This window comes from Amblyomma mixtum, chromosome 9, assembly GCF_055824585.1.
Source record: "Amblyomma mixtum isolate Tamu chromosome 9, ASM5582458v1, whole genome shotgun sequence".
NCBI lineage: Eukaryota > Metazoa > Arthropoda > Arachnida > Ixodida > Ixodidae > Amblyomma > Amblyomma mixtum.
This window is the reverse complement of record NC_143020.1, coordinates 106,638,676-106,656,679: the sequence shown is the minus strand read 5'-3', so window position 1 is coordinate 106,656,679 and position 18,004 is coordinate 106,638,676. Positions and strand designations below refer to the sequence as shown.

Here is an 18,004-nt window from a genome sequence, read left to right as displayed (position 1 = left end):
GGATTGTAGATGCTTTGAATTCGCTTGAATAAAGATATTTGTGGCATGACTGACGCCGTGACCGAGTGGTTGCACTGTTGTCAATTTCTTCATCACTCACTATCGCCGAACCTCGCTCGAGACCTTCATCCCGAGCGCAGTCGACGAAGGATACTGCATACGCAGGTTTCGATACAACGCAATAATCCTGGGATTGTTTAAAACTCAGAACTGTACTGTGGCGTCCAGTGATGGGTCCTTTTTCGACCTGATACGTACAAGTGCCTTTCTTACCGTTTTGAGTAAATAAGTAAGGAATAATCAATACCTTGGCTCTTTAAGTACAGAAAAGTACAATGCAATTGCTAAGCTTGAAATACTTTTACCTTAAATTCTTGGCCAATTGTCGCGAACATCGACCGTTAACGGCAGAGCACCTGTAGCATGCTATAGCAAGAGGCGGTGTTTTCAAAGGCTTGGAGAGTTTTTGGGAATGACTTGATGTGCATTAACCTGCATCTGGAACGCATGCTTCAGGTCTTCAAGTATGCCTTGGCCAGTCATACCCAGCTGTCCCACTGTCCTAACAGTTTGCAGGCCGGGTAGCGCCATGGGTGGTAACTTCTAGTGTGTCTCTGGGTGCTTTTGTAATTAAGTTTGCTTCTGTGCAGGTACTTTTAAGCATATCGGTTTTAGCATGAGATACCCTATTTCGAGTATACCTTTTCGGATTAGGTGCGGCTTTCACCCAGGAATGAACCGACAGTGGAGTAACTCGGATCATCTACCACATAGACAAGATATTGCTGAAGGGTTACGGACCGATGTAGGCATGATACGCTTCTGAAATTTAACTTCAGGTAGACAATGTTGCAGAATTGGTCATTAATGTGCTGGTCAAAGACTACGCACGAGCAAGTCAGTGGGTTTTCATCTTCATTTCTTAGCTTTAACCGGCATAGCGAGAGGAGGAAGTGAAGATCAAAATTTCGCTACCTTGCAAATACTCTACATTTATCTGAGTGCTACCGTGAGTAACCCTCACTAGGATGCGAATGTGATACGCGGACAGAGCTAATGTGTTGGACTGTCTTCTATGTATAAGTGAGTGGATTCGTTTTTATGTGTGCAGGTGATTTTGTTCTTTACTGCACCATTAGGCCAAAGCTACTTTTGGCCACTTGGCCGGACGAAAGTTGAAATACCTGACTAGTCCGTGCCTACTGGCTCGGGGCTTCGTTGGCGAACGGGACATTGACTAAGGTGGTCCAGCTAGAGACCAAGTTCATGTGCAATGCGGCATACACTTTAGAACTTGATGAGGGAGCCTGGGTGCTTGCCATGTGCTTCGCGAGAGTGTAAAAAGATGACTAATGCATACGCTTTGCGCACTTGCTGCCTGACTTAACGAAACACGATAAACTTTTAGAACGAGAGAACAAAGACGGTAAATAAAAAAAACGCGCTGGAAAACAGAACTATTTATCCCATTAAGCATAGGAAAATCACCTGCATATCGTATCGTCATGTCACCGTTGTGAAGCTTAGGTAGACCTGCTTTTTTTGTTTTCTGTATAGGAAGTCAAACGTTGATAATTAATATTATCTGGCAATATTATCATTTGCCTTTCCAAACATGCGCAAGTTATGAATTTATGAAAGTTGAAAGTTTATTGAGTAATACAATAAAAGTTACAATTGTATACAGCGAGAGGTCCCATGGTACAAGACCGCGGGCGGGACCCGCGGTCTTGTACTTATCTGTAAAAAATAGATATAAATAAGAGTTCTAGCGGCTCAGCGAAAAAGTTGCTGCATCGTTTTCAGCCGTGCGTAAAGCAAAATGCAAGTACACATCTGAGGAAATGTTTTCGTAAAAGTAAAAGTCAAACATGAGCCTGTGAGCTGAATGCGAGCCACCTTTATGAAATAAAAATCTGAAAAATATTACCAGGTGTCTTATTTTCTTTTAGTTTTGTAATGTGAGGGTTGCAGTTGTTGTGAAACCATAGATACTTATTCCAAAGCAAGAAGAGTGCGGCAAGATATTTTGTCCTGCAAAATATGACAAAAAAAAAGCAGGAACTTTACCTTCCACCAATTTTCCAGGAAAAGTGCTAAGGCAGTCGAGAGTTTGACGGCATACTGTGTGGTCAGGTATCACGATGATGAGAAGTATTGATGACTGGCCAAGGTCCATAAAGATCTAAACTTTGACGTTTCGGGAGCTCTACGGCTCCCTGGTTCACTAACCGAGTTCACTTAGTAAGGCATGATGACGGGCTAGTTGGTTTTCCATCTTGAAACTTGGGAAAAAAAAACCACCTAGGCGCAAATAATTTCGCGAGACAAAAAGAGACGAGGAGACAACGGACAGGCGCCTGTCCGTTGTCTCCTCGTCTCTTTTTGTGTCATGAAATCATGTGCGCCTAGGTGGGTTTTTTTTCCCCAAGTTTCAATAACCGAGTTCACTATTATAGTGCCAAGGAAAACTGCTCAGCCCGGTCGCGATAGGTCTCAGTGCTGGGCGAAGGTAGGTAACGCAAACCTACATATTCAAGCGTCAAACATTCTCAAGTCTATCGATCACGTAAATCCGGGGAATGTTAGTACTATCCTTTTTGAAACGGGGCAGTGGCGGTTTTCTTCATGCTAGGTATTTTTATACATTTTCCTAAGCAATTTTTCAAAAGTAGAGGCACTATCTAGATTCACTTTTTGTATAAAAATTTCATATATAATACTACCGCATCACACTGTTTTGATCGTCGAGATGATGATAATGATAACGGCGATTTTTCGTTCATGTCAACTAGGAGGATAAGGCTTTTAAAATTGAAATCAATGGAAATGCCTTCGAGCTTACTGCGATTGAACATATCTTTGGGCGTTATATATTAAGTACATTCGGATTGCCCCTATTCTCTCCTCCCGCCTTCCGCACAAATAGAACATGCGGCAGCGTTTCGCAGTGAACATCAAATAGATCGAGATTAAATTACTGCAACATGAGCATGTAGATGGGCAGGTAACGCGGGGAGCGCAAAAATCGTCTTAAAACCAGACGAGAGAACTACAGGTATCGCCAATGTCTATTACCAAAATAACGACTTCAAATTGAACCTTTCTAGGCGATGAGGTTTTTTTAAAACAAAAGCGACGTAACTTCAAAACTCCATAAATCGGATATTTACATGAAAAAGTCCGACAGGAGAAAATTGCGGTTTGTTAATTTACTAAGTTGGAAGGTTTAAGAGTGCGGGGCGGCTGGGGAAATACGTGTCGCTGGCTTCAATCAGTCTCAGATAAAAGCTTCGAGGCTTGTAGAAATGTACCGTCATGATATGCTTCGTGCAAAAAGGTGCTTTGTGTTGCTCCCGATCCGCGGCATTCGTGTATTTCTAATTCCAGAGCTACCACCGTTGATCCTTTCTTTCGCCTGCCACCATTATTTTTGCTCCTCAATGCCAAAGATCCTCACAGGATGCGAGAAGATGAATAGTTTTCCATAGGGGAAAATTTTTCGACATGAGCTACAGCAAACTGTGACTCTCGTACGAAACTCGTCAAAATTAGATGACAGTGCTATTGTTTCCTTCTCAACGGTCGAAAGCGCTAATATCACGCTGCAAAAACGTTTCTCTCTGGCAACAAAAGCTAAAAATACGATTTCGCAACTTATGACGTGACAGCGAGCGACAGTCTTATTGGTGCGTTTCGCACACTCTCAGCTATTGTTCTTGTTGTAGGGGTCCTGATAGAGTGAGCGTAAGGAGACGAGATCCGTTCCTGGATTACTTGAGGGAACCCTGAGGTGTCGGATACATACGCCGTGGGAGTTGTTCAATAAGGGAGGCTTCACCGGAGGCAAGTATTTAACACCCTGCAAAACTCACAGAAACTGGCAACCTCATTATTTTAGATTTAGTCAATCTATTGGCCAAACTATTCCAAAGGTGAATAAAGAAATAATTCGCGTGTTTCACATGGAGAAAAAATATCGGTGGGAGACACTGAGAGGCATTTATCGATAACTGGGCAATGGCTTACAAAAAGCAGTGGCAGTGTTAGGATGCCCCGTAAGAATAAAGAAAAAATGGCAATGCGAGAAACCCAGTCTCTATACCTTAGATTAATAGAACACGTTAACGGGCTAATTGGTGTTGCATGTCTTTATGTGGGCTTATCTGAAGAAAGTAGCGCTTACATACACTCTTGGAAATAATGCTTTAGATACCTCGAGCTCTATTTTTGTGACAATATGAATGATAGCTTTACAGTTAGCATTACAGAAAGGTTTGAAGTTTGAAGTTTATTTTTTACAACATAGCAAAAAATTGACACACGAGATGTGGTAGGGAAGGTGGCAAAAAGCTACACATTAGTAGCTTGACTAGCCCCACCTCCCAATAACTGACAGCGGACGCTTTGACAAAGGTTAGCAGCACAGATTCACGCAACAAATATGACGACTACGAAGTTAGTTTGCAAACAATAGAGATCAAATTCAAACAACTATATTACATAAGGAATTGGAATGAACAGTGAAGTATTAGCAAGCATTATACAAAAAATGAATACAAGTCAAGTTTAGAAAGTGCGCGCAATTTCTCTGTTGTGAGGTGGTATTTATTTAAAATCTGTGGAATGCTAGACTGAACCATCTGAAATCCATAATTCGTGCGAGATCTTGGAACATGCCACAGTTCTGTGTGCCTCATTAAGCGTAAAGATGTGTTTCTTTTGAAATTTCCCAATGTTGTGAGAGTATGTGTGCCTTTACGTATTTCAGATTTAAGTGTTGACAGTAGCTTAAAGTCATACAGGTTTTGTAATTTCACGATTTTGAGTTCAGTGAATATTGGAGATGTGTGGGCATCATAAGGCTGCTTTGAAATCACTCGTAGAGCTTTTTTTTGAACTATTATTAGGTTATACATTGCCTTCATGGTGCCGTTTCCCCAGACTAAATGGCAGTAGCGCAAATTTATTCGAACAAGGCTTCATATATTAGACGGTTTTGTTGGATTGTCAGACTTAAATAACCGGAAAGTGAATTCACGTAGCCGTGCACTTAACTTCAAAAGGCATCAGGCTTTAAGAAAAAAGTATGAGCACAATTATTGGCCTTGGCTTTTATTGTTGAGTCCTAGTAGCGCTTATTTCTTGTTCTCTTCTCCAGACAGGCATCTCAACTAAGATCTCTCAAGATGTTCCCATCCCTTTTTAGAGTGAACCTGCTTTTATATACTCTGACCGCAGTAAGTTGCACGTCCTATCTTTTAAACTTTTACACCTTGATGGTCACACACCGGATTATGATTAGAAGACATAAAATACATTAGTGTAAATGGATTGACGTAAAGTATTGTACGGCGCGCGCACTGTTGTCTTTTTCAATGTTTATAACGCAGACTAGTTGGTAGCGCAAGGCACCGGGCGTAAGAAAAGAGTTTCATATCTGCTACAAAGATCATAATAGTAACAAATCCAAGATTTAACAAGAGAGCTAATGTACGCCGTACACATGGTGTAACAGTATCACGAAAGTATCAAACGGTTGTACAGTTGCGTATGACAAAACGAGGCTGGAAGGAGGCGAATATATACACATGATCACGAAATGCTTGCCGTTTGCCACCTGTTTCAGCGGCCTGCTTTCTTACTTATCACTGTACTGCCGTTAGTTCGATGTGAGCGTCGTACAGCTAAATAACTGCTCGAGAGTACGCGTCATGTCAGGTGTCTGACGCCCTGCCGAGTGCCCGCCGTGTCGAGAATCGCTAATGGCTTGCGCCTAAAATAGTTCTTGGCTTCCCCGGAGAGATATGCTCGGAAAAACGAGGTTTGTGTCCTCACTCCGCGCACAGCAAAAGTCATAAGCCAGTACTCTGTTTGCTAAGCTTCCCCTTTGCAAGGATAAGTAAATCATTATCAACATATCGTTACATTATCACCGTATAATAAATTGTAGAAAGTGCTACGGTCCCATTGTCATCGGTAGATTTCTTCGTAACTTGGCTCCATCTCTTTCGTTCAGTTACTGCTGTTACAGTCCCGGTATATCCACAAGATGAAAGCTTAGCGGCATCAAACGTTGTATTACTACTGAAATCGGTACAACACAGAAAGGCACCCTTTTCACTCGGTGAACTTAATATACCGTCATGCATTCTTTTACTGACCTATAGCTTCAAGAAATTTGTACTATGCTTGCTTGCAATTGTCCTTCAACACCCCTTAGTGTATATTGTGCATTTGTACACGGAGGAAGGTTTTTCTTAATGATCTCTGTCTCATCTCACTGCTTTCCAGATACTTGCGCAAGAATTTGAACTGGAGAGTATTGGTAAGTCTTGCACTTTGCCCCGCTTTTTGCTGGAAACATTATCCTGTTATCAGAGAAGGCGCTTGCTATTTCTTGTGCTGATTTGTCAAGAAGTGAGGGTGGCATACCCTCTTCAAGCATGGTGCCCACATGGAACCATCTCTGGTACATAAGAAAAATCGTTGAATAAGTAAAGATGAGTATCTGCGTATTTATTCGCGGCACGAGAAATAGCTTTAATTTTTGCGTGCATCCTTTGTGACTGGCTGTTCATGGCGTAATTTAACCTGTGAGATGTTTAAATAAGGTAAAACGATTCTAGAAGGTTCGTTGATACAAAAAGCGAAAAATTATTGAGGGGGTTCCGTTACCGCGCTATATGTGTGGTAGCGCGTTTCCGCACCTGTGAAGCCGTGTCCGGCTATGAAAAACTGTGTTGAGAGGCTTTGGTGAAGGTGTAATGTTGCTACCTGATAACTGTCAGCAATATAGGAAGGCCACACGCGAATCCACGGTATTTTTTCAGGCGCAACTGGGATTTACGACGTTAAGATTCGAACAGTACAAGTATTGTTTTGTGATCGGTGAAATCATTTGACCGACAGGAAACACCTTTTACTATCAACCTGTCCTGAAAGATTGGATCTGCACATGTTTTTCAGTCAGTCGCAGCCATTTTTCGGTGGGTTGTTTGGAGGGTAGCATGTCCACCAGCTTCGCAGCCTTCCGCTCTCCCCTGAAACTCCTGAGCACGCCTTTAGTCCCATCTCCGCTGCCACCGCTTCGTCGCATTCTCCAACCCCTCTCACTGCTAGAGCCAACACACGACCCTCTGTATCATTCATGCGTCCGCCTTTCACCGGGATAATTCACTAGCCGGGGAACTTATGCAGCAACATCGATTGTCACCGGCGGTGCTGGGCAAGACGCGACACAGCCGCTGGTCGCTGCCGTCCGTGAATGCTAGAAAAGCGCACAGTAACCCTAAATGAACGAGTCAGTTTTCAATGTTCTCACCTGGCAGCTTCGCACTGAGTCGCTGCCTTGTTTTCACCGCGCGGTCCAGTGTGTTCGACATTTGGAATTTCTGTAAACTGCATTTTTTTTCGCTTGGCAACTCATAATCTTTAGCAATAACTAGAATTTTTGTTTTAAAGAATGCGGAGTTTCAAGTTTGCCCAAGCTGATTATCAACGGATCGACAGCAAATCCCGGGCAGATCCCATGGATGGTGAGGAAACGAAGTTTATCTTTCGCTTGACACCAGCATGTGAGTTTCAATATATTTGCAGTGTTTCTAACTTCTCCGGAAAGGCAACAAGTTCTTTTATTACCGTTCTTTTTTAATGCGCTTCTTTGTTACCATTTGTGCATATCAATTCTGCGAAGTTAATAACGCTCCAAATCAGAGAAATAAAGTTTTCTTTTGGTCATGCCATTAAAAAAATCGAAAGCGTTTGGTCAAAGTAAAAAGCGCTGAAGGGACAGAAAAGTACTGTTGTACATTAGACTTGTGTAGAGCGATGTGTAATGATCTTTTGGTATTTCCTTGCCTACTGTTATGCCACTTTGCTGATATATAAATGTGCTTTCTTTTTACATGACCCGTGGTGTTTTCTGGTGTGCTGTACCGTCGTCCTTTGCGTTTTCCGAGATGCTCCGTTTCCGTTCTGCCGTTTTTGACGTGCTGATTTCTGTTTCACTGTTCTGTAGTGTCTCCTTTCGCCAAGATCTGGCTTCTATCATGCACGTGCTATAAAAAAAGTCAATTTTTCCCTCCTTTTTAAATGAGGGGTAACAGCGACTTCATTCCCTCTTTTTACTCTAGAAGACTGCAATTTTCCTCCATTAGAATTTGGTGTGGTGTGCAGCTGTTGGTTTTTTATTTCTTCTATATAGCATCTTTCTTGAGAGGTAAGCGTTTTCTTAGTACTCTAGGATGACACTTAAAAATAAACGCAGTTGGTAAGATTGAAACGAAGACATATGGGCAGAATTACCTTTGGTCTGGAGGCTAATTAGAGAGAAAATGGTGTGACACTTCGACCAAAGTCTCATCGGCGCCTTCTTCAGGAACAATTCATGCGATTTTTAACGTTCTTTTTGCTTACTTCTTTACCGTTCAAGACAAGTGGTTTGCAGCCGTGTGATTCGCAATCGGTCACAAGTGTCCCAATCGGCAAACATAAAGTCATCACGTTGGTCCAACTGTGTGAATCATACGAGTAGGGTGCTTACAATGAGATGTCGCCCATCAACCACAAGAATGCACAAAACAGACTTGATGATAATAAACAAGCGAAAGACACCAAAGATTTCGAGCTTGTAATTTCGTCTTGTGATAAGCTTCTAATTTACTAATTTAAGTACAAGAACTTTACCATGGGGAAATACGAATTTTCTGCAGTGATCATGATTTGTGGAGCAGCTTGAACGGAGAGTTTTGTTGTATTCAACTGTATATACCTTCACTTTTTTTTTTCAGGTGAGACTGACAGTGTGGTTCACTCCATCACGTGCTGTAAACTGCGGCGGCAGCATTATAACCAGGCGTCACGTCCTCACAGCCGCACACTGCGTAGTGAAGTAAGCTGCCGTGACTTATCTAGGGAGTTAGAAACCGTTGTTCGACTGTTTGAATGATGTTATCATTAAGGCTTCGCTTCAGTTCATACTGTCGAGAAAGAGTGGGTGTGGACCCTTAAAGTGTCTATATACGCTAAATATGATGTTTCCGAAGGTGAAAAAGCAGTCGTAAAAACAAGGATGCCTATATGAGCTAATTATACCACGGACTGAACTACTCGCATAGAGTACTTCTGTTTTAACATATGAACCTGGGATACATGATTGGAAATATAACGACGATACCGTGTTTGTGTAACTTACATGTTTTAGAGCGTCACTCTTGAGGAAGACAGCGGAAGAGGAGAGTAGATATTACCAAAAAGGCTTAAGGAAGAAAGGAAGGAGTAGGGAATGGAGAGCAGGGGTTTCAGCCCTGTGCAACAAAAATGTTTCGACCTACAAGTAAAAACCTTCACCAACCAACGGTCAGGTGTCGCTGCTCGAAACAGCTCCTCAATTTTGAAAGACGCGTACAGACACCAAACACGCACAGTAGAGAATTAAAACGCCTTTCGGACAGAAATTTTGGAAAGGAAAGACCAGAACACAAGCTGGCATTACTCTAGTAGAAATGCAGTCATAGGGACTAAACGATGTTCTTGAAATTGGGCAAGGCATTGGACAATACGCCTCCGCATTTGATGCCATGATAGGGCATCAGATTTATTCCGAGGTCGGTTGTTCAGGATTAGCATTCAAGCGTACATCTTCATGTAAACTGAAAACTTATTCCACCTGTTTAGGGGCGATAAATTAGACTGATGCGAAATAAATCATTTTCTTTTCTTGCGCCAATCTATTGCAAGTCTGATCCCATTCTCTTTTACTCAACAATCATAGCAAGTTTTGTTCTATTCCATTTTCAATTACGCTTGAATTTCAGTTCTCTTCTGATTCAATTCTTACTGCATTTATATTCGTAATTACTTCTTTCGTTCATTTTTGCTCAGTCAGTCTTAGTCTTGCGTCTCTCTCTTCTGCCCTGAAAGGGGAGAGGGGCACGGTGGGTTGATTGCAAGTGGAAACAGGGAAATCCCCCTAAACCACCATCTACCACCTACCATGGTCGGCCCAAGCCGCCGCCGAAGCCAGAAAGCGCGCTGCCGCATAGACGGTGATGCCACGAAGAAGTACAGCTAAGATGCCATCTTAGCTGCTTCGGTTTGAGAAAGGCAATTAGCGGAGTAACTGTAGCACTTCTAGGTCGACACTTCAACGTCGCCATGAGGGAATGAAGGAAGGTGGAAGTGAAAGAATAAAGAGAGAAAGGGGGACCATGGTGCATAGTCCTGAATAACGCCAACCACCCCGGGAATCGTTGACCTACACGGGCGCCTTTTTTCAATCTCTCACAACTTTAACGTATATTTCGCCGCGGCCATCTTATTGAACATAAACTGTTTGCCCGTTTATATATTTATTTAGCTTGTTCACAGTGGTGTAGAAATGAAGACCCAAGCGGACTCCTCCGCGTTTTGTCTAATCGATGGATGGTATTAGTAAGAATCCATTTCGATATTAAGAAGCTTTATAAACGGGCAGTTTTAACCCAAGAGTCTTTTTTTCTCTTCACGTATGCAGGGGTGGCAAAAAAGCGATCAGAGTTGAAGCCCGCTACGGTTCCATTCATCGCAGACAAGGCAGAACGGTTGAAAGCAAGGAAGTGTTACCTCATCCCTTGTATAGGACGCGTCCATTGGCCTACGACATCGCCGTCTTGCTGGTATGATTTATTTACTGCAATGAATTTTTTTAATGGTCGCAGCTGAAAGCAGATCGGTTTGGTGGCCTTACTGATATGATATATTTACACTCCCCACTCTTGAGCACAGACGTGAAATTGGACAAAAAAAATGCAAACAAGAAAACCATCTCTGAACAATTTTCGTCAGTGTTTTCCTGTTCTTCGCTCGTTAGCGTACATTCTCTACGCAGCAACCTAAAAACATATGATCCTAACCAGAACCACATGAGAGGACCGGAACTCTAAAAAATGATGAAAGCCTTGCTAAGCCAGCTGTAATTATCCTCACAGTGCTCCTACTAAAAATCACGCAGAGTATACACAGAAAAAAGGATAGACATGAATAGGACAAGACGGCTGCTAGAGATGTCGAATCAATGAATAACTTTATTGAGCTGCAGTGGGAAGGGGGGAGGCGGGGGGGGGGGGGGCGGGGCGGGATTAGGATCTTGAGTACGCAGCACGCCAGTTCTTGGTCCCGGAATCCATTGAACTCCGCTACAGCCTAGTCTGCCCACCAGACGAAGCTCGTCTGGCAGATCTGAGCCGGTTAGGACGGTGTCCCATTGTTGTACACTAGGGCTCAGAATTATATGCGTTAATAGCCTGGCTCTACAGCAATGATTGAGTGGGGGAGTGTAGCTGCGTCTTCGCAACAACCACAATTGTTGTGTCATAGTGAGGGCCATATGTTGTTGTATAGTGGCTTGTTTGGGTATGCGTCAGTTTTTAAGCGCCTACTCTTCATTGGTCCCAGAGGCCGATGCTTCAAGCAAACCCACAAATGGAGGATTTTACTGTTGGTTGGAAAGGGCAGGAAACTGAAAAGAACACCTTGTTGAAATGCTAGCAGGCACAGTGCACGATCGGCTGCGAGCTTTTGAAACCACTGGAAATATTAAGACATCGGGTCGATGCCAACCACGGTGGTCGCAATTCGACGGAGGCGAAATGCTAGACGGCCGTGTACTGTGCGATGTCAGTGGACGTTAAAGGGCTCCAGGTGGTCGAAATTATCTGCATCTCTCCACTAAGGCGTTTCTCGTGGACTGAGACACGTCGATATGTTAAACCGTATAAAGCCATAAATCGAATCTGAATTATGATGGCGACCAGTATACCACTGGCTATTTTTTCCCGCCTCTTATAAATGAGCGCCTGTACTACTAAGTCGACACGGACTCCTTGTTAGCTTTCGTAGCTGATGATAAGTGGCGGTAGACGCATTGTAAGTATGGTAAAACCTGAAGCTCTACATTTTATGATAGAATGTGTTAGCGCATGGGCTTTTAAGCGGATCAAATGCTTTATGTCTAAAAGGAACGGTTCGCATGAGGTCGACAATTGTTTTCTTTGTTGTGGTGCCATAAAAACAAAAACATGAATGTCAAGCTGCCATGTGATATTGGGTGCTCGTAAATTTGTTGCGCAAATTTATTTCCAATGGTCAACGAACACCTTAAGTATTTTTCAGAGTGCTGGATGTAAGCTGCAACTACTGAAGACCAAGATGAGAGCAGGTCATGACAGTTTTTTTACACTGCTCAGTCCTCTTCAACGAAGAAAAGAACTTAGGGCAGCGCGAACGCTGCGCAGCACTAAATTCTTACGCCCTCTGTTCTAACCAACGCGTAGGGAACCTGTATGACCTGATTTCTAAACACCCACAGCTTTACCAGATTCTCAAGTTCTACAGAAGCATTAATATTTCCGTATGGCGGCAGCAAATGTTCTGAATCCTGTCACGCATATAACTTCATTGGCGTCGTACGCAACCAGGCTTATGTTATTTTCTCGGCTGATTTCGATAACATTGTCTTCAAATTAGGTTTTTAAAAGCAGCTAATAATTTATTATGGCGTGTCTTTGGCTGCCTTTCATAACGCCAGATAAATTCTTTTTTCCAGGTGAAATATCCATTCCAGTATTCAAATTACGCCCGGCCAGTTTGTCTCCCAAAAGGAATAATGAACGTTGTTAACAGGAATGTCGTTGCTTCTGGCTGGGGAGTTCAGAAAAGAGGTGAGGTTCAGGATCATGGGAATGTCATCTCTAAATCGCGACAAGCCTTGGCCAATCCCCACTGTTATCTCTTTATTTCCTCTTTCATAATGATGGGGAGTAGGCGGACGAAGGTAGGGTTACGGCGTATGTTTGAACACGTGCACAAAACGTGGCGTAAATTTTCGCTATATTGTTAGGCAGCAGATGCTAGATGGCTGCCCACAGTTCGTGACAGTAGTGCATCATCGTGGAGTTGAGCAAGAACTTTAGGGGCCGCCACCTAGCTCAACTCCAGAGCCGATTTCCAGGGTAGCGAGACAGAGTTTACTTTTGTTTCAGTGCTGCAGTGCAATAGCTATCACTCAGTATTAAAGACATTTAGTAAAGCGAGCTTTGGGTGATTCTAGCGCAGCAACGGGTCCAGAGCCCGCAGGCGCAGAACGGAAAGAAGAAAATAGCTTTAGCGTGCTCACAAATTTTTCAGAAGTTAGCATTGCTGCTTTTGCCTGCTTAACGTGAAAACACAGGGTCGTCCTACAAAGCGAGAGCCGCCCATTTCAGCTGAATAAGCAGTTGTTGTGGTTCCGCTCGGCATGTTTAACGGTAAATGCTGGCATTATTGCCGTTCACTACAAATGACCTTACTAAGAGGACAAAGTGCAAGCTGTAATTTAGCCCAGTTGTTGAGAAGCAGGTTCGATCTTGGCACGACGAGCCCTAGGGGCCTCAAACTGAGCTGCAACGGCTTTAAACTGCTCGGAACATGATATAGCTCCTGTGAACGATGTAAAGTTCGATCTTTGTCCCCGCGTTTTACGTAAGTAAATATTTTAACACAGTATTTTATTTTTCAGAATAAACCTGATCGCACGTATTCTTGCTGCAGTTGTTCGTACTTAGCCTTTCCATAACTAGACGGCTCCACTGTGTTTAAGATTGTTCTTGTTATTTTATCTAATTTTAATCGCTGAGGCGCAGTTCCGGAACTGCTCGCCGTAGTACGCGTTACTGTTCTAATAGAATGTGAAAGGCATACAACGTGCTCCGCAATTGCACGCACGCCGTACAGCTGTTCTCTCAGCTAAACTAGTGAGTAGTTCTAGCTCAATTTCGCACCGAAATAGAATTTGGTTGGCAGTAAAGGTTTATAGTATATTTGGTTGGGGTATCTGCCTGATCCTATCAGTAGTCGGATATTCCGCGTCTGCAGCGACAAAGAAGCGAACAAGCAGCTGTACCAGCGATTGCACCGGCGGCGCCATCTCGTTTTGTCTGTAGCTGCTTAGCTTTGTAGATCCATGAAAGAAAAGGGGGAGAGGGGTCTCAAGATGGCGCCACAGGTGCCATAGCTAGGTGAGAGGCTTGTTTGCTTCGCCGTCCATTCTTGTGCGAAATTTTAGCAACAATTCACCGGTTTCGCTTAAAGAAGAAATCCAAGGCGAGCGCCAAATATTGGAGAATATGTGGCAGTGACGACGTTCATACAAGGGTCTTTAGGACTGATGTTAAGTAGATCCCATTTGACGTTTTCGGAACGCTATACTAAACCTTTATGAGAGGATAAATTTCTTTCGGCAGGATAACGTAATTTCTCTTAGGCCTCCTATCAACCTAGCACTATTATAAAATTCTCTAATCTAATGTGCCGCGTGAGGGATTCATGGTGGGAATGTTTGCAAGTTAAATGCGATCGCTGTCTGTGTGAAAACGCGGAAGAAGGTGCAACGAATGCTTTTACAATCTTTTTAGCAGGCAGTTTCGCTCACAGCGACTGTGTAGCAAAGAAAGCAATATAACACACTAGACAAAGTGCAAGAAAACGTGCTACCCAAAATTTTGTACGCCAGTAATTTTACCTTAATCGTCATCTGGATTTACTACAGCCACGCAAAAATTCGCAGCAGGACATATAAGTATCTTACTTATACCCAAAAAGCTCTACAAATGGCAGTGTTGTCGGCAGCTGAATACTGCAGAAACGACAAAAAATATCAACTACTTTCTCGCTTAATAAAAGCCCATCTTGAAATATTTAACTTGCGGATATATTCGGAGAAAAGATGCGTGGCTGCCAAATAATTGAGCGCAAAATAACTGACACAAGCGTGGAAACTAAGTTAGGACTTCTGCGGCATTTGTAATATGTACCCTGCTCTTATCAGGAAGACGAAGGCATATTGCCACGCGCCTAACGCGCCGCGCGGCCTCCGCGCTGAGTCGAAGACGACGACGAAGCGGCGGTGGGCTCTCGTGGGGCGCTGTTCTGTTCTGTGTCGTGGAAGCTGGCTCGATAATTAAAAGAAGGCTCCCGGTCTTGGGTTCTTCCCGACGTCTACCTTCACGGCTCCTCTGGTCGTGACAATATAAATTGTGGTTTTTGAAATACACAATAGGAGCTGTTTGCTTACGTACGCAATATTTTGTTAGTTCTATCTGGGCTGTGCTAAGTCACCGTTGTATGTACTCATCTCTTTTTTTTCTAGCCAGTATAAAATAAAGCTATTGTCTCCTATTACTCCTTCTTTTCTCCAGGTGTCCTATCTCTGCAAACAAGAACCTGTGAAATGTGACATGGCTATACACAGTCTATCTCTTAGTGTTTGATTAGCATCTTTCCCTCTGCATGTCTGCACAAAAGAGGCATGGACCGCAGCCTTCTCGCTCTATAAGTTACGACAGAGATCCAGATATGGAGGAGAGTTTACCGTTATCTCCTTCGACTTCAGAAAAGATGACTCACTTGGTAATGTAATGAAGTCAAATTAGTGTCTAGAGAAATAACCTGCAGAATTTCAAGACAAAAAGCTCCATTCTCTCCTTTGACCTGGCGCGCTTGGTACAGTAATGAACTTAAGTAAATATGATGTCTCGAGAATCATCCTGCCGAGTTTAAGGACAAAAAGCACCGTTTTTTGAATTTACTAGAGAAAAGATGGCACCACTTGGTAAAGCAGTGAATCGAAGTTAAGATGAATTCTAGAGAAATAACCTGCAAAATTTTAGGACTAAAAGCTCAGTTCTGTGCATTGACTTTAGAAAAGATGGGGCATCTGGTAAAGTAATGAATTGAAGTGAATATAATGTCTAGAGAAATAACCTGCAAAGTTTCAGGACGAAAATCTACCTGTACGAGTACACCTAGAGAAAATAGAAAAACATGTTCAGGAAGGAAGGGGAGTGCTCTTCCTTGCTCTGTGACATTGCAACGCAGTATTTGCTTTACTTATATAGGACGTTCGGCCATGGACTATCTACAGTACACGGTTCTGAAGCTTCAAGCAAGCAGCATGTGTAAAATTTATAAAAAGAGCTTCAACCCATACACAATGCTTTGTGCCTTCAAGCGCGGAACAGGCACCTGCTCAGTAAGTGCAATTTACAGCTTCTATTATGCCGCAAAAATAAAGGTGGGTGCCGCAGGCATTGATTTCAGTTGAACAATATTTGAGCTTTTTGTTCCCTTATAGACCTCTTTTATGCAACTCAAGGTCAAGGTCCACCTTCGACGCTCTGGCATAAACTGCTGCTAGCAATTTCAACACTTCGAATTCCACAATAACGATTTGATACATTCCAGATTTTCCATATGATTTAAGATTGCGAAGAATACTCGTAAAATTTGCCATCATCATCATCATCAGCCTGACTACGCCCACTGCTGGGCAAAGGCCTGTCGCATGTCTCTCGAATTAACCCTGTCCAGTTACGTGAAACGAACTATTTATTTCAAACACAATGATGAAATTGCTTAATTTCGTTAAAATTCCTCCTGAAGATACCAAGCGTCATGAAGAGTAATATAAATTTACTGCAACTTACTCAGGCTCGAAACGTAAGGAATGTAAAAGACGTGCAAAGTTACCAGCCTTCTTTTATCGATTTTGATGTTGTGTACTGGAAACCGGCCTCCGCATTGATCGTATCCACATTGAACTCTATCCACGTTGATCGTATATTTAGACATACATTACAAGGTTTTAGATATATGTATTTCTTATTACAAGTATTCCCGTCACTGCGGCGGTGGTTAAGATCTTATGGCTGTCGGCTGCTGACACGAAAGACGCGGGTTCGATCTCGGCCATGGTGGTCGAATTTTGACGGAGGCAAAATTTTAGACGCCCGTGTACTGTGCGATGTAAGTGCCAGGTGGTTGGAATTTCCGGAGCCCTTAAATACGGTGTCACTAATAGCTTGAGTCACTTTGGGACGTTAAACCCTCATAAACCACAAACTATAACAAGTATTCCCAGTGCACTTGCTAGCGATGCAGCCTCACTGCATATGATTGTGTTTACTGCATAAATTAGGAGATAGAAGTAGATTGACAGAACCAGAATTGCCGCTTATGTGCGGATGATACTAGCACTAAATGTTCTCTCCTCTTCCTTGCCCCCTACAGGGAGATTCGGGCGGACCAGTAGCCACCAGACTGAAAAACGGCCGTTTCGTCCAACTCGGCATTGTCTCGTTTGGAGGCAGCTACGATTGCACATCGCGGCCGAAGGTCTTCACCCGCGTCGACGTTCTGATGCCGTGGATACAGCAGCAAACTAAAAATGAGCCCCTGTATACGGAGCTCAGCTCGGGCGATCATCTTATGGATAGCGTTTCCGCGTTAATCCCTTACTCGTTTTGGTCGGATGATTCGGTGTACGAACCAGAGTATGCTTATTTCCCGATGTAAAAGCATGCCGACAGGTAAAATAAACCTATTTTTCGCATGCTTGACACCTTGACTGATTCCCGATTAAGATGTTAGTACTAGTAAGATCGCTGCAGCCGACACAGCAAGCCATCGTGTACGTGGACATCATATCTACATTAACGATCCCACGGAGGTTCAGAATAACGAAAAGGGTCATTGGAGTATGCGATACGGCTCAGTTGTATGTATTAAGCTAGATGTTTTTTTTTTGTTCATATGTATGGCGTCTTTGTTTGCCAGGTTTAGTTCTCGTTAAGGTGTGATTGTTATATAGATATTAGGATCGTAAACTAATTCTGCTTGCACCTACTGCAGAGCAACGTGCAATACACGTATGTAATTGAATCTCATCCAGAAGATGCGTGCTTCCCGTTTCTAAACCTGTTGTGCCATTTTTGTTCACTGGACTGCGTTATTAATTTTTTATGTTGCACCAAGCATCCTTGGAAGGGTGCCATTTTTCCGAAATAATTGAAGAAACGCATCTGATCAACACCTTTCTTGCAGCGCTCACAGCGCGGCAAGTGCATGCGTGCCTCGACACCATGGTTGGGCTTTCCTAGAAATCAGCCGGCGTTTATGAAAAATGAAAGGCGCTCTCAATGTTCTCATC

At 43.1% G+C, this 18,004-nt stretch overlaps 1 protein-coding gene across 1 annotated transcript; it reads left to right on the top strand.

The window, feature by feature from the left end:
* Positions 1-5,189: 5,189 nt before the first annotated feature.
* On the top strand, positions 5,190-17,370 carry LOC149330561 (chymotrypsinogen B-like). Its single transcript, XM_089559879.1, has 8 exons — positions 5,190-5,240; positions 6,295-6,328; positions 7,465-7,538; positions 8,793-8,893; positions 10,517-10,658; positions 12,587-12,701; positions 15,915-16,048; positions 17,086-17,370. The coding sequence occupies exons 1-8, from the start codon at positions 5,190-5,192 to the stop codon at positions 17,368-17,370; spliced, it is 936 nt and encodes a 311-aa protein (XP_089416005.1).
* Positions 17,371-18,004: the final 634 nt, after the last annotated feature.